This window comes from Rhinolophus ferrumequinum (genome assembly GCF_004115265.2).
Source record: "Rhinolophus ferrumequinum isolate MPI-CBG mRhiFer1 chromosome 15 unlocalized genomic scaffold, mRhiFer1_v1.p scaffold_54_arrow_ctg1_1, whole genome shotgun sequence".
Lineage (NCBI taxonomy): Eukaryota > Metazoa > Chordata > Mammalia > Chiroptera > Rhinolophidae > Rhinolophus > Rhinolophus ferrumequinum.
In genome coordinates this window covers 13185190-13199927 of record NW_022680357.1, presented here as the reverse complement: position 1 = coordinate 13199927, position 14738 = coordinate 13185190, and the positions used below count along the sequence as shown (strand labels likewise).

At 47.0% G+C, this 14738-nt stretch overlaps 1 protein-coding gene across 3 annotated transcripts; it reads right to left on the bottom strand.

Moving 5' to 3' along the window:
- Nucleotides 1–22: 22 nt before the first annotated feature.
- NTAN1 (N-terminal asparagine amidase) lies at nucleotides 23–13987 on the bottom strand. 3 transcript variants are annotated; one of them, XM_033101103.1, is made up of 10 exons: nucleotides 13814–13987; nucleotides 7863–7965; nucleotides 7721–7786; nucleotides 7309–7417; nucleotides 5161–5234; nucleotides 3960–4013; nucleotides 3394–3447; nucleotides 2350–2447; nucleotides 936–1049; nucleotides 23–549 (listed from the first exon to the last, which is right to left on the bottom strand). In XM_033101103.1, exons 1-10 carry the CDS (start codon nucleotides 13892–13894, stop codon nucleotides 370–372), a joined length of 933 nt encoding a protein of 310 aa, XP_032956994.1. In that variant the 5' UTR covers nucleotides 13895–13987; the 3' UTR covers nucleotides 23–369. The 3 variants fall into 3 exon arrangements, with proteins under 3 accessions (XP_032956994.1, XP_032956995.1, XP_032956996.1); XM_033101104.1 differs by lacking the exon at nucleotides 7863–7965 and having other exon boundaries at nucleotides 13814–13984; XM_033101105.1 differs by lacking the exons at nucleotides 7721–7786; nucleotides 7863–7965 and having other exon boundaries at nucleotides 13814–13984.
- Between the last annotated feature and the right edge of the window lie 751 nt (nucleotides 13988–14738).

Sequence of the window (14738 nt, the reverse complement as noted above, 5' to 3'; positions counted from 1 at the left end):
CCAAAAAAAACTGAGATGTAAAAATTCTCACTGAACTTTATTGCAGTTTAAATATTGTTTTTTAAACAAGCTCAATCACAATTTTCCCTTTATTCACTAATTTTGCAGAATAATGAGGCAGGTGGCTTCTCCTATGTCTATTACTAACCAAAAAGGAAAAACTGGATGTCAGCTTTTTACTAACGCAAAAGGTAAACTTAAACAAATGCCTTTGCCAAAATAAGATTTTATTTTGAAAGTCATCTAAAAGACACTGAGTAAGAAAGGAGACCTAAGATGCAATGGATGTAATCTTACTCATATTCTGTCCAACTCCCACCAATAGTCTCTGTCGTGCCAGAAAGTTGCTTTCTTTGGTAATTCCTATTTTTAGTTTTCTGGAGAAGAGATCTTTTCCCATAAGCCATCTTCACTTTTTTTGTAGAGTAGAGCTTTATTTCCAGGAAACAGCGTGTTTGTTGGAGATGGGTATTTTTTTAAAAACATCAAGGTAGATCTAATATGTTCAACAAAGTGAGGGGGCTCCGCCAGAGGTGAAGTGGAAAGGTTCTGGAAAACAAGATTTGGGGCATGAGAGAATAACCTCACTCTGTTCCCTAGTTTCATACAGATGCCAAATAAAGTAATCAGGATGTTCTCAGATCACAACGTAAGTATCATAAATTGTAAAATTACATACGCACTGAGGTGTACTGGGTTAATGAGGAAAAAAGCAGTTGGCTGCTTACTGCTTCACCTGCACAAGTATCTATCCAGGACATTACTTACCCCCAGGATACAGAAGTTAAATGGGGTCAGTCAGTGGCATCCTAAAAGTAAATACTCCCCCGACTGAAGGAAAAGCAGCTATTACTTAGTCTAAACCCTTTTTTTCCTTACAGATTAGGAGACCAGGGTCCAGAGATTTGAGATTTGCCCAACCTGTAAATTCTCACCTCTAGTATTTCCTTATCATCTTGCTGCAACCAGAAATCCACATGTGGAAATGGCATCCAGGAATAAGGTCCTATACGGAGTTGTTCTGTCTTTGCGTCGTAAATACTAATCATCTAAGAGAGAACATTTCAAGGACAGAATTAAGGAACGCTACCAGCTTCTCAGACCCTACCATTAAAGCAGGCTGCATGCGGTCTAGCAGTTAAGGCATTTATTTGGGTGATAAGCTTCTTTCAAATTTTGTCTCCTAATAACAAAGCTGCTACTTACTGAACACTTCCAACTGTCTGGTACTACATTTTGTGGGTAACATAAATTGTTCAGTCCTGACAACAGTCCTACAGGAAGATGGCATTTCCCCCATTTGGGTTGAAAACCTGAGGCGCAGAGAGAATGGGGCACACTGACCCCGGTCACCTGTCCAGGAAGCATGGGAGCTGGGCCCCAGACCCAGGTGTCGGACTGATATCCATGGTCGTGTTGCTACACGAAACACTGCCTCGTTAAACCCCAGCAGCTCATTACCTTGCAACTTAAAAGTACACACTGCCTGTTGCCCCATCAAAAGAAAGAGAGAACTTGTAAAACTGCTAATTTACCAAATGCTCAATTCCCTGAGTCCCCAAATTTGCCAATGGTCGTTCTCAGCTCAACCAGCCACATTCAATTCTGGTTACTGAGACTGAAATATATTCTAAATATTGGCAATATCAAAGCTGTTGTGCTATTTGAGAAGCTGCAAAAGGAACCCTGAAAATGGAAAGGGTTGGCAAAAATCGCTCTGACTCCAAATATCACTTTCCAATGAAAATGTCCGAATTTCTTTTGGGTGCTCTGAATGCGATTTCTATTTTCTCACACTGTGAAAGCATTTTTAAAGGATTCTTTCACCCATTCCTCAACAGCCATGTCTTAGTTTTTTCCCCTTTTAAACTTAAGATGCTATTTAATTAAAAGGACCCTAAGGCAATCCGATTTTTAAATGCCTTGATCATTCCTTGGGGTTCCAGCAGACTGATCTTCAGTGCCCGGGCCCAAAGGAGTGCAGATCCGCTGTGCAGCGGGGACAACCTGTCCTTCCGCGGCCAGGCTCTCCTTGCTTGTAGGAACTTTACAGGTCAAGTTCTTACAAAGTAAACGGGGTTCGTTCTCTTTGGTTTGGATGCTGGGGGTTCACATTACCTCCCTCTATATCACTTTAAGGCAGAGAACTGGAGACTGAGCTTATACCCTAAAAGCATTATTCGTGTGTGAGAGAGAGAGTAAGTGAGAAAGGGAGAGACAGAGGTATGTGGGGGTCCCTGACAATGTACAGCTTTCAAGAAGCTGACATGGACTTTTCACTTTCAAGGTCTGTAACACTTGAAGCTTTTTCCCCTTAACCCCCGGACACAAAGATGATCCGAGACTCACTGGTCCTCCTGTTAAAGCCCGTGCCGCACGCAGCTCCTCTTCTGGACCTCGATCTTGGAAGGAGGCTCTGTAAATCTCTGCAGTTTTAATGTTGACAGCTGTCAGGGACAACAGGATGACTTTGAGTTGACAAAAGACACAACTGGAGAGTTTGCAGTCTTACATTTCTACCGCCATACGTAATAGAATATGGATGAGTCTCAGAGAGAGACTAGAATGGAAATTGAACAAAATTACTCTTAAGTGCCAGAGCTTCCCCATTCCTGGAAAGGGGAGATGCCATCTCACTGGAAAGCATCTCGCTGGAAATAGCTGGGCCTCCCCAGGCAGCCCTGGGGCCAAATGCGTCTACAAATGGCTGGGGGTACAAAAGGGGCCCTGTGGTCGTGGCCAAGTCTGGTTTTTTTTTTTTGTTCTGATTTTTATTTAGACATTACAGACACATACAAAGTTACAGAGAATAAAATAATGTACACCTGGGGACCCACCACCCAGCTAAATAAATAAAATATTACAGAACATGGTAGAAGCCCTCTGCAAATTCAGCCAGTGTCATCCGACTATATCCTCAGGTGTCCTAGGGGCCATCACAGGAGGGAGGAAGGTTCTGGGTTTTCTGCAGCCTGCTAGTTCTACGCTTTCCTTCGTACCATCTTTGTTTTCCATCAAAGCCTTACTCGGTTCCCTATGTGTAAGAAGATTCAAATGCCTGGCTCCAGCCCCCTGAAGGCTGGCCACCTCGGGAGAGAGAGTGCCACTCAGCGGTTCCTCTGTCGGGGACACTGTCTGTGCTTTATGTTTGCTATCTGTTTTCTCTTCCCGGTCTTAAGATGTGGACATTTTCTCTACTTGTAGACAAAGGTTAGAGAAGGTACGCTACTTGCCCAGGACCCCCCAGCAGACACAGAGGAGCCAGCACTTGAACCTAAGGCTGTGACACACAGACAGCAGCGTGCTCACTAGTTCATGGAGCCGGCCTTTAACTGGAGCCTGCCTCGTCAGCACGTGGCCAGCCTCCAACCCGCAAACACACACACTACTTACCAATGCCATAAATTATTGGAAAGTGGTTTTCATTTTCTTCCCGGTCATTTAGTTCTAACAAAAAAAAAAAAAAAAAAAATTAAGATCCAATTTTTAAGAAATACTAAATAATTGTTTTCATTTTCTATAAAAGAGGCCAAGAAGGAGCCCCCACTACTAATGGGGGGAAAAACAATTTCAGGCAGTTTTCCTGTTTCCCTACGGAGTCCCCGAGCACTCGGGTTTACACTGAACAAGCTGCCACTTCCGGTTAGTGCCTCTCAGCCATCTACACGCTCAGCAGTCTGCCACACAAGGTGGCAGCTCCTCTCTGGGGTCTGGTCCCTTGTCCTGCCCAGGTGTCCAGGAGGTTTCTGAAAATGCCACGTGGGTCAGTATCTCAGCTGAGACTGAGCAGGATTTGGATGGGGAGAGGGGAAGGCCATTCCAGCTGATGGGAAAAGCCAGCAAACGTCAGCGAAGCATCAACAAGCCGTGTCTTCTGACCGGTACTGATGCTGGGGGAGGGCAGAGTGCTCCTGCAATCTACAGCTTTGTTTTGGGACAGAGGAAAAGGCAGAACTTACCTGTCACACATAATGTCACTAAGTGAATGTCATCTTCTTGTCTGTCAAATTCACCTACAATTAGAATTTTACAACTGGATGTCAAAAGGTTCTTTAATTAGCAGAACATATGCTGAGCAAGTCAAGAAGGGGACAGAGGGACAAGCCAGTTGAGCCGTCTTCGTACCACTACCCTTTCAGCCACGAGCTGGCCGGCCTGCCTAGCAGAGGCCAGATCCACATGAACTGACACCACGGAATCTGCCTGCTAAGTGACAGCCCTGTTCCGACCTCAAGCCCAAAGGAAACTGACCAGGGCTTTCCATTTCTCCATTCTGAGAGGTTTGGGGGCACAAACTGACTCACAAGATGTTTACTCTTCTTTTCCTAAAAATTCGATGGTAGAAGTATGGACTTTTAATGCCCACAATCCTAGCAGCTAACGCAGTGTATTTTTTTCCACATTTTTTCATGCACAGCTAAGCTCATACCATGTAGACAATTTTATATCCTGATTTTTTGTACATATGTATTTTCCCATGTAATTCACACCTTCCTAAGTATGTTTTTTTGTTTGTTTCTTTTTTTTCCCTAAGTATGTTTTAATGGCTACATAACTATTCCGCTACTAACAGACGGATTTCCTATTGTAATACTACTGCCCGTCTTTGGGCATAAATCTCTGCACATTTCAGATTATTTTCTTAGATTCCCAGAAGAGGAATTACTGGGTCAAAGGACGGGACCATTTTAAGACTTTGCCATGATGCCAAATTGCTTTCCGAACATGTTGTACAATGTATATCCCGGGACCGTGGGAATATGCCCACCTCCCTGCCTCATGGTTAATAACACAGAATGTCTTTTTTAAATACTTGCTAATTGAATAGGGGGAAAAACGGTATCATCAATGTTTTCAATTTCTACAGATTAAAATCGATATTTCTACCCAGAGGGCAGTTCTGTTTTTACACAATTCAGAGTGTTTACGCTTCTGGAATGCGCCAACTGCTACTTGAAAAGAAAATCTTGTCCCCATCCCAACAGCCTTAAAAATGTAGCTCTATGCTGTTCAGTCTTTATGTGAGACACCAAGCTGAGCACTTTACGTTGCTCCAGGCAAGTATGCCCCTCTTAGGTCGTGTCCTGACTGGGACTTACATCAAAGCAAAAACAGGTAGAAATCTTTATCAAGTTTTGGGGGAAAAAACAGTGAACTTACTAAGAAGTTGATGAGTAAGTTTCTGTGACAACTGCCTTTCGTCATTGAAGCCGCCCACGAGATGCACTTCCAGCCTGGCAGAGAGACGGATGGTGGTCAGAGGCCAGCATCCCGCAGCCACAGTACTCCCGGTTCTCACTTCGGGGAACCCGTGCTCTACAGCGGGGCCTCGGGGCCTTGTCTGGGCCATGGCGCGCACACAAGCTATGTGTGTGGCACCCTGGGGCAAACGGCGAGGCTGCCAAGGCCGGACACGCTCCTGGGGACCCTGCCCAGGAATCCTGATGGCTGAGCCCATCTGGATCTTAACACAAATGTGGTGCTGCCTCGATGCAGAGGGTGGGGACTGCTCTGGAAGAATATGGCTCCGTCACACTCTTTACCCACCCGCAGCGGGAAAGCTCCGAAAACCTCTTAAATGTCCTGGCTAACAGCAACTGGGGGCTGAGTGGGAAGGGGAGACAGCTCCCGCTGAGGACAGGCCCGTTTTGCGTGGGGACTGCAGGGGACCGTCCACAGCCCATCTCCTCTAATGCCCACTGTCCCGGAGGGAGAGGGATTATCAGCTCCATCCCACAGAGAAGGAAACTTTCCAAAGCACGCGCCACCCAGCACGTGCCCCTGCACGGAAAAGGAGTTCCTGGTGTTCAGTGAGTGGGAAATCGGGCCTACCATACCCCTCCCTAGGAGAGGCAAGACATGCGTCAGCACACACAACTTCTAGCAAGTCCTCCAGTTGAGAAAACCAAACGAACTATATTTAGCCCTGTGGTTCCCACGCTCACTTGTCTACTAACCACTTGCCCACTGCCTGTAGCCACCTGGGGACCTGTGCTTGGGCACGTGCGGCCGTACTTCATACTGCCTTCTCCCGACAGGCAGCATCTCCCGCTGCGGAATGAACTGGAATCTTTCACGTAGCCAGCACGTGGCAGAGCATCACGTGACCTCATAATAAATTTTAAAAGGTTAAGGGCAGCCGGGATCACTGTGGCTCACGCGACACTGGGCCACAGGTTTGCCTTCTGATCCCTGTTGCAGCAAACCTGCCAGAGGGACCAAATCAGTTCCATGAACAGACAAGGATTACCTCACAGCGCGTTCCAAGAACCACGGAGTTGGGTCAGTGGCCAGGCCTGGCTACGTACTGTGGGCCCAGTTCAAAATGAAAAGGCCGTTCTGCCTGCAACTGCACAGGTCACACCCCCATGAAGCTGGCCCAGCCTGTGTCACCAACACAGGCAGAAGCAGAATTAAATTTAAAAACGATCTGTGCTGCACTAGCGAAATTCTGACACAGGCTTTGTTTTTTAATCCCTGGATTCTAAGAACTTGCATATGACTGGGCTGGTTCTTTCCATGGCTACCTTAGATTTCGAATAAAGTGAGAGCAAAGGCTGCCAAGTCTGCCTAATGAGAGAGAAAGGAGAGGGGTGGGGTGTGGCACGGGGCAGACCGCTGTCCTGGGCCTACCACTAACTAGCTGTGTGACTCCGGCAGCTGAGGCCACATCAGCAGCTGTGAAACAGAGGTGGTTACACTTCCTGCAACGGCTGAGAGGGCCAGACGCTGTGCTGGACATCGCGCTTTTACGGAATCTGTGGGGAAACCACTGCTGGGCTGACACTTAAAACTGCCCCCTGATGCCCTGCCATGCCCGTTTCTTCCCTGCCTTGCTTTCCTCCAGTCCTCGCCACCCCGTAACATCCTGCTTTGCTCACTCAATGGCTCCTTGCTTTACAATGAACACCTCAGGGGCAGGTTTGTGTCTATTCTGCCCACTGCTGTGTCCCTGGCACCTATAATAAGTTCTTGCTCACAGGAAGCTTTCAACGAGTAATTGCTGAAGGAATGAATGAATTGAAGAGACACTACATCTGGGGCCTAAGAAAGCAACGTCCAACACATGAACGTCGAGGCCACACGTTCCATGTGAAACCAGCACTGTTTCCCTGCCACTGCCTCGCCCCCGTTCATTCACTCCACAACCGCTGACAAGGGCCCATGCGGTGCCCAGCGCGGCCCCAAGGGAGCAGGACAGCCACTGTGGTGGTGACACTGGATGTTGCCGTAACAGCTCCCACAGCTATTTCCTCTAACAAGGGAGTGAATTCCCGGTATCCCGACACAGGGTGGCGTGGAGCTCACCTTCCACACTGAGCGTGGTCGGGAAAGGACTTTATGGCGTTCATGATCAAGGGGACCTCAGCTCTGCTGTCGGTGCCATCACAATGTGTCAAGCAGGTAGCCCCATTACCTGCAGAACAAGGGTGAAACGACTCGTGTTATTCCCGAGGAGGACTCAGAGCGCAAGCCAAGTCTACTCCTGTCCGTTCGGGCCGCCTCATCTTCGAATCGCCTGTAAGAAGAAAAAGTAGAAACGTTCTATGCTCCCCGGCCAACCCATTGTGACCAGGGCAACAGGGAGATACCATGCAGACTAGAGAAGAGCTGAGCGGAGTCAGGTTTCCAGTGGACACAGGACACTCGAGTCGAGACACTGATGGTCCCAAATGTTGGGTCAATTTGAGTCACTGTTTCCTTCTCTCTCTCGTCATACCTGTGTGCCTCAGGACCACAATGTGACAAGTGGTGGCATCATCAGAACCCAGAATGGAGATGGAGCCTGTTTAAAAAAGAAATAAAATAAAATATCCAATTGCCTTTTGGGATAATGCCCAATTCACGGCTTCCTAACCTACCATCCTTTGGGGAGGTCACTGCAAGCTCTCTTTGCTGAACATACAGAAGGCCCTGGGGTCCCACTTGTTGAACAGACTGACCTCTGAGAAGTCTGGCTCTTTCCTGTTTAATTAAAAAAAAAAATAGTGATGGAAATTAGTGAGCATTAAGCAACTAGAGAGGTGGAGAGAGCCAAGTGTGTGCTAAGTGGGAAACACACACTTGTATGCCTGAGGTGTGTGTATTACTTGACAGAAAGGCTAAAATAAAAAGGCAGCAGTAACTATCATGTGGAACAATACAAAGAAAACAATAAAATTCTGTTCCTTTTTAACCTATTAAATGAGATTTCAGTGCCTATGAAATAAGATGCAAAATCCTTTTTCCCAGTCCTGTGCTGAAGAGACTTCATGATTTCACAACCGTGAGGAGCATCAGAGTATACGGACTGATGGATCAGTGGGTCAGAAACCACATTCCTTCTTTACCTTCTTTAAAGAGGAAGAGGGGTTAAGACCTTCCTAATCCCCTAATCTAGTAATCCCACTTCTGGAAATTTGTAGAGAGGAAATGACGCAAAATGCGACAATCCTTGTGTTACTTAGGATGGCAAAAAGCTGGGGACAGCAAGAGAAAGGATGGAAATTATGCAGAACCAACTCACAACCGCTAACTGCAGGCTCATGGAAATGAACACAATGGGAAAATAGTTTTGAAATGTAAACTGAAAAGCAAACTACAAAAGTATAAAAAATTTTAAGCTATACATATGCTGTTAATACAACAATGCTAAAATGTTGCTGCACCTAGGAAAACTCACTGGAAGGAAATTCACCAATAAGAGCATGGTCGTTAGAACAGGGCAAACACGTGATTTCACTGGTGTCTTCTCTAGTCTCTAAATCGTCTATGATGTAGTGATGTTATTATTAAAGTAGAAAACCAGAAAGGAGCAAATCTCTGAAGAGGGTATGTTAATATTCGGTATCAGCATTTTCTCCTATTGAATATTTTTATAAATTCTTACGCAGTAAGGCTGGAAGGGCAGGGGCACGGGGAAGGAACTCAGGTGGTTAAAATTCTTGAATGAATTTCTTTCAAGAATGTCAAATTGATGCAACCCTACAATGTATCCCAATTTCCTTCTTATCTGTAATAAATAAACTCGTCAATGAACAAATTCTTCTCCAAATGTGTAAATACAGATTATGTATGCATTGTGTAGACTGGGGAATACTGCTAGTCTTACACAGGCTCCTTGCCATTTCTCACGACTAGTGCAAACTTAGGTTAGTACTTGACGAAAATTGATGTAAAAAAACATAATGAGCTTGTTTGTTTCAGTCAATTTCCATTAATTGGAAGCAAAGAAGCAATTAGAAAAAGACAAGCCCTTCAATTTAAGAAAGGAACTGAGGATTAAGTGAACTGCAGTGAAGAATTAGATTGTTCTGGAAGCTTTGCCTGCCATAGAAGTCAAGGCGAAATAGGTGTGGCTAACTGTTCTAAAGCTCAAACACCTCTTATCAGTGAGGGCTTTTCACTCAGACCACTTTTCACCTCACCCCAGTTCAAAATAACATGAAGGAGAATTCAGATTTTCCTTTGTATCATTCCTTTAACACTTACCTTTTGCTCTGTTCTTTTGGGAGAAGGAGAGGGAGAAAATAAAGGCAAATTTTTACCGCTCATTTTCACAACTGGGTCACCACCCAAAAGCAAAGCTATCTGAGAGCAACGATCTGTCACTTTCATACCCAGGACCAAACATCACATCTTTTTGTGCCACAGCTCCTACTATTTCCCAAAGAAATCAAAGCATAGATTATCAGAAGAGATAATGGTGCAAAGCGAAAATGGTATATTGCTTTGGTCTTGCACTTTGAAAAACGAAAAGTTTAGCCAAGCTTCTTCTATAAGAAAACAGTCTCACTTTATAAACTCACATCCTTTCTGAAATAATGTTTTCAACTTCTGATACTCTTTGGACACAAAGATCCACTAAAAAATCTCTTTTCCGTCAGTCTCGTTTCCCAAATCCTATTCAGTGGCACTGTTCTCTTAACCCAGGGGTCAGCAAACTCTCCTGAAACGGTCCAGAGAATAAATATTTCGGGCTTTGCAGGTGGTGCGTTGTCCTCTGAAAGCACTATGGAGTACATGTAAACAAATGGCTGTGTCCCCAAAATCTTTGTTTATGGGTGACACCAAAAATCTGAATTTCATATAATTTCACGTGTCACAAAATATTATTCTTTTGATTTTTCTCCCACCACTTAAAAATGTAAAAACCGTTCTTGGCTCACGGGCTAGCCACAAACAGGAGCTGGACCATGGCTGTAGTTTGCTGCGCCCTGTGTTAGCCAATCACTTAGCGGTACCCTCGAGGACAATTGCAGACCCCTTACCCCTGCTGCTATAGTCTGTCGGGTCTTCCTTCAAAAACGGGACAGCAGGCATACAAGTGCTTTGTGAACTGCAAACAGTGCTGTGTAAGAAATTACTATTAACGGGGGCAGCTCTCAAAACTGAGCCTTCTATCCCACTCCCACTTGTGCTGCCTTATTTCAGTCCTTCATGATCTCACGTCTAAGTTCCTGCCATAGAATTTATGAATGAAAGAAAGAGCAAAACAACGCTGGCCTTTCACCGAGCACTGCTTCTGACCCTCTGTGCTTCCATCTTCTCTTCTGGGAAATGGGGATGCTGATGGCCACGCCTTAGGTTGTGTGAGGACTAAGCGAGCAGGTTTGTAGGGAGGGGCTGTCCCCATTTCCCACTCGTTTCTTCGACCCTAAGTCTCCCTTGCCCACTCTATCCTCCCCAATGGCTGCCAGCATCCTTACTTCAAAACACTGATTTTGTTACGTCACTTTGCTGCTCAAAAAACCTTTCTGAGCCCAGCAATTTCGCTTGTAGGAATAATTACAGGGGTTTATAAAGATTTAGCTCTGCGCATGTTCATAACCGTGAAAGATGATAAATACCGTACATGCTTAAAAACAGGAATGAAGTGATGGTGCATTCCTAGTGTGGAATTCTATGGAACCATTTAACAAGATGTTGCAGAGCTGGTTCCTGAGCATCCAGTAACTGGGTAAGAGCAAAGGCTCTAGACAGCAGCGCCCAAAGGAACTTTCTGCAGTGATGGCAACGACCTACCAGTCTACCTGCACTGTCTCCTACAGTAGCCACCAGTCACACATGGCTGGGAGCACTTGAAATGTGGCTAAGTCAACTGAACAACTGATTTTTAAAGTTTATTTAATATTCATTACTTTAAACGCAAACAGCCACACGTGGCTGGTGGCCACCGTATTGAGCAGTGCAGCTCTAGAGACAAAGGCAAACTGCCAGGGTTCCAACCCAGGCCACACCACTTACAGGATGTGGGACCTTGGGTAACTTACTCAGCCTCTCTGCCTCACCGTCGTCACTTGTAAGATGGGACTAGCTAGCACCTGCTTCATAGCAAGTTCCATTGCACTGCTGTTATTATTGTTACTGTTCTTCTGCGTGAGGCACAGCCAGGACAGGCTTCTAACGGCTGGTACTCTGCATGCTCACCACATACTGTTGTTACGTGAAAAAGACACATCATAAAACAGAACATACAGTATGCTCTCATTTAAAAAAAAAAAAAGTAGGGCCGGCCCGGTGGCTCAGGCGGTTGGAGCTCCGAGCTCCTAACTCCGAAGACTGCCAGTTCGATTCCCACATGGGCCAGTGGGCTCTCAACCACAAGGTTGCCAGTTCGACTCCCGCAAGGGATGGTGGGCAGTGTCCCCTGCAACTAGCAACGGCAACTGGACCTGGAGCTGAGCTGCGCCCTCCATAACTAAAACTGAAAGGACAACAACTTGACTTGGTAAAAAAAAGTCCTGGAAGTACACACTGTTCCCCAATAAAGTCCTGTTCCCCTTCCCCAATAAAATCTTAAAAAAAAAAAAAAAAAGTACATCATATTCAAAGAAAAACCTCCGTAAGGATATTTACCAAAATGTGAAGAATGATTGCGGTTACACCTTTTTTCTTCTTTCTGACATTTATATCTTTTTTACAAAGAGGACACGCTACTTGTCATAGAAAAATAGTTAAACCTTTCATTTCCTCCCACTGCTTATTCGTTGGCAGATGCATCCAAGCCCCTCTAATCCAGGCACAACCTCCCTCCCGTTTCCTCTTCCTTCCCCTTCTCACCCTCTCTATGCCAGGGAAACGGGCCAGTCCACTTGTCCTCAGGGCCCTCCTCCCACCCCGCCCACCGGGACACAGTCTAGCTTGCCCGGCTAGAATGCCCTCCTGCTTCTTCCCCTTTTCGAATCTCTCATGCCTCCATCCTGCTTCCCTTAGACTTCTGCAAATCAAAGTGATCCTCTGTCTACCACGTTCCCTTGACGCGAACTGGTCCCCACTACACAGCCTTTCTAGGCCACGTCTCCTTAGATAGGCCAAACCGCCCTTCAAGAGGGGCTGGCAGCCCTGGGATATCCCCCTATCCATACTGTGTGCTGCCTTGGACACTGATCTAATTTGTTAGTGTAGAAATTTCCAAACAGACATAGAAATATGAGTGTCACCTATATTCTTTACGCAGCTGACGTTTTTTCCCTCGCTGAGTCCTACTCCTGACTTCCCTAGTGTGACAGTGACACAGTACAAAGAAAGTGCTTAGCACAATGTCTGCTAAGTGCCCAGTATGTGTTCATTAATATTATTTTATTGAAATGCAAGTTGAGAATTGGCACAGAATTGTCCCCTTTTCTGTCAGTAATTCCTCCTCATCCTTTGGGTCATTTTCAAGGGTCATTTTGTTCCCTCATTTATGTAAGAAATATTTCATTGCCCTAGGCTCTGAGGACACAAAGCAAAGAAACCTATATTCTATCTGCCTTCGGAAGGGTTACATTCTGGGGGACGGATCGAGGGAGAATTAACAAGACAAGTACACAGACAAAATAATTAGAAACTGTGCAGCTGTTACAAAGGGAACATCAAGAATACGTCCCCTAATCCTACAGACCAGGTTAGGTTTCTGCGTTTCACATCTCAGAGCAAAACCGGGCGTTTTTTGTTTATGGCACTTAACATTGTTTACAGCATTTGAGTGATTCTGTGATTAAAAACCATCCCCCTTAACTAGACTGTAAATGCCCTGATTGTAGGGATAGAGGCGAACACGGTACCCAAGGTACATGAGGGGCTCAGTAAGTTGCCACTTAAGTCAATTGACTGATTCCCCCACAGTAAGAACGCCTTTCTGAACCGTTTCTGCAAAAACATGGACTAAGGGTTTGGAGATCTATTTGAGGGCAAAAGCAGAAAAACAAAAGCAAAATCCTGCCATCAGGGCGTGGTCCTTAACGCGGCGTAGCTGGGTAAAAAGCAGGGCCCTTTCTTCTGGCTAAAAATAACCCAAGCCCTATGACCCAGGGGGTGGGGGAAGAGGAGCCAGGGGAGAATAGTAGGGGACCCGCCAGGATACCCCAGCCCAAAAGCTGTCCCACCCACCCTGGAATAACCCCGTTTCCTGAGAACCCAAGGACCAAGCAGCGTTCACACGGGGTGGGGAACCCTGCGAGTGCAAGGGAGCAAGGGCGGCTGCCCAGGTTTGCCTAAACGGGCCAAGTCCGGATTTGGGGTTGGGGCTGCTCCCTCTGGGAACAGGGTGCCCGGGTGTCCTCAAGCCGCGGTGCTGTGCGACACTGGCAAGTCACCTAACCTCTCTGGGCCCCCGTTCCCTCCTCTGGAAGAGAGGGGTCTCAGCACATGCCCTCTAAGGTACAAAGAAGGTAAAAGCTCCAGAGATGCCTCCAGCGAAGGCAGCAAGTCGGCGGCCGGGGCTCCGGATATGCCGCCAGCACGTCAGCTGTGCCAAGTTTAAAGTCTGTTTTCGGGGAGAGTGGGTGGTGGCGGTGGGGTGAGCAGGGTTCGGGCCCGCCTCGAAGCCCCCCGCCCGGGCCCCGCTCACCTCCAGAAGCGGGTGGGCTCGGACGAGGTCCCCGGCGGACTGCGGCAGCTGCACTCGCTGCCCGTCGACCAGCAGCGGCATCTCGGAGGCGGCCGCCGGGACAGGCCCAGGAAGGCGGCGGCCTCCCCAGCCGCGGGCCGCTCGCCGCCCCCGCCCTCGGTCCGCCCCGCCTCGTCCCGCCCCACCCCGCCGCGGGCGCCGCTGGGAAGTGTGGTCCGAGCCACGAGAGGTTGAGGAAATCTAGGGAAGCCGCAAGGCCCCATGGGAAGTAGAGTCCAAACGCGAGATCCGCGTCCAGCCTCCTTCGCAAGGGGCGCTGGGAAATATAGTCCCGAAAGCGTGAGGGTGAAGTAGAGGGGAGCTGCGTTTGGGGGAACCTTCGCTCTCAGTGCGGTGGCTCAGTTCACAGCTCAGTCAGCCTAGCCTGAGTGCGCGACCTGGGGGCTGACTGCCTCGTTTCAGATCATGGCTCTACCACATATCTTGACGTTGAGCAAGTTACGTGAATTGAGGAACTTGCGGTGCTGCTCCGCATTGGGCTGTATTCAGTAAATAAAAAATGTAAACTATCTTAAACTGGAGAAACAGGGCCCCACACATTTAGAAATCATCACTAACATTTGGAGCCTGGCATCCAGTAGGCACTCATGGATGGGCTAAAAACCCTCGGAGTAAAGATCAGCAAGATACCGTACAGGCAGTCCCTCCGGAGGATAGGTTGGTACCCTGGTGTGAGGCTGGGCTTCTCTATTCTAAAACTTGGAAATATCACTCAAATAGCTCCAACTCCACAATGCATTAGCAAAAAATAATTTAAAAAGAGAGCAGTGAGATGGAGAGGAGCCACCTCATGCAGAGCAAAAACTACTAGATCATCATCATCTAGATTCCATCACCTCTTAGTGTTTTGAAACTCCCAAGGGCA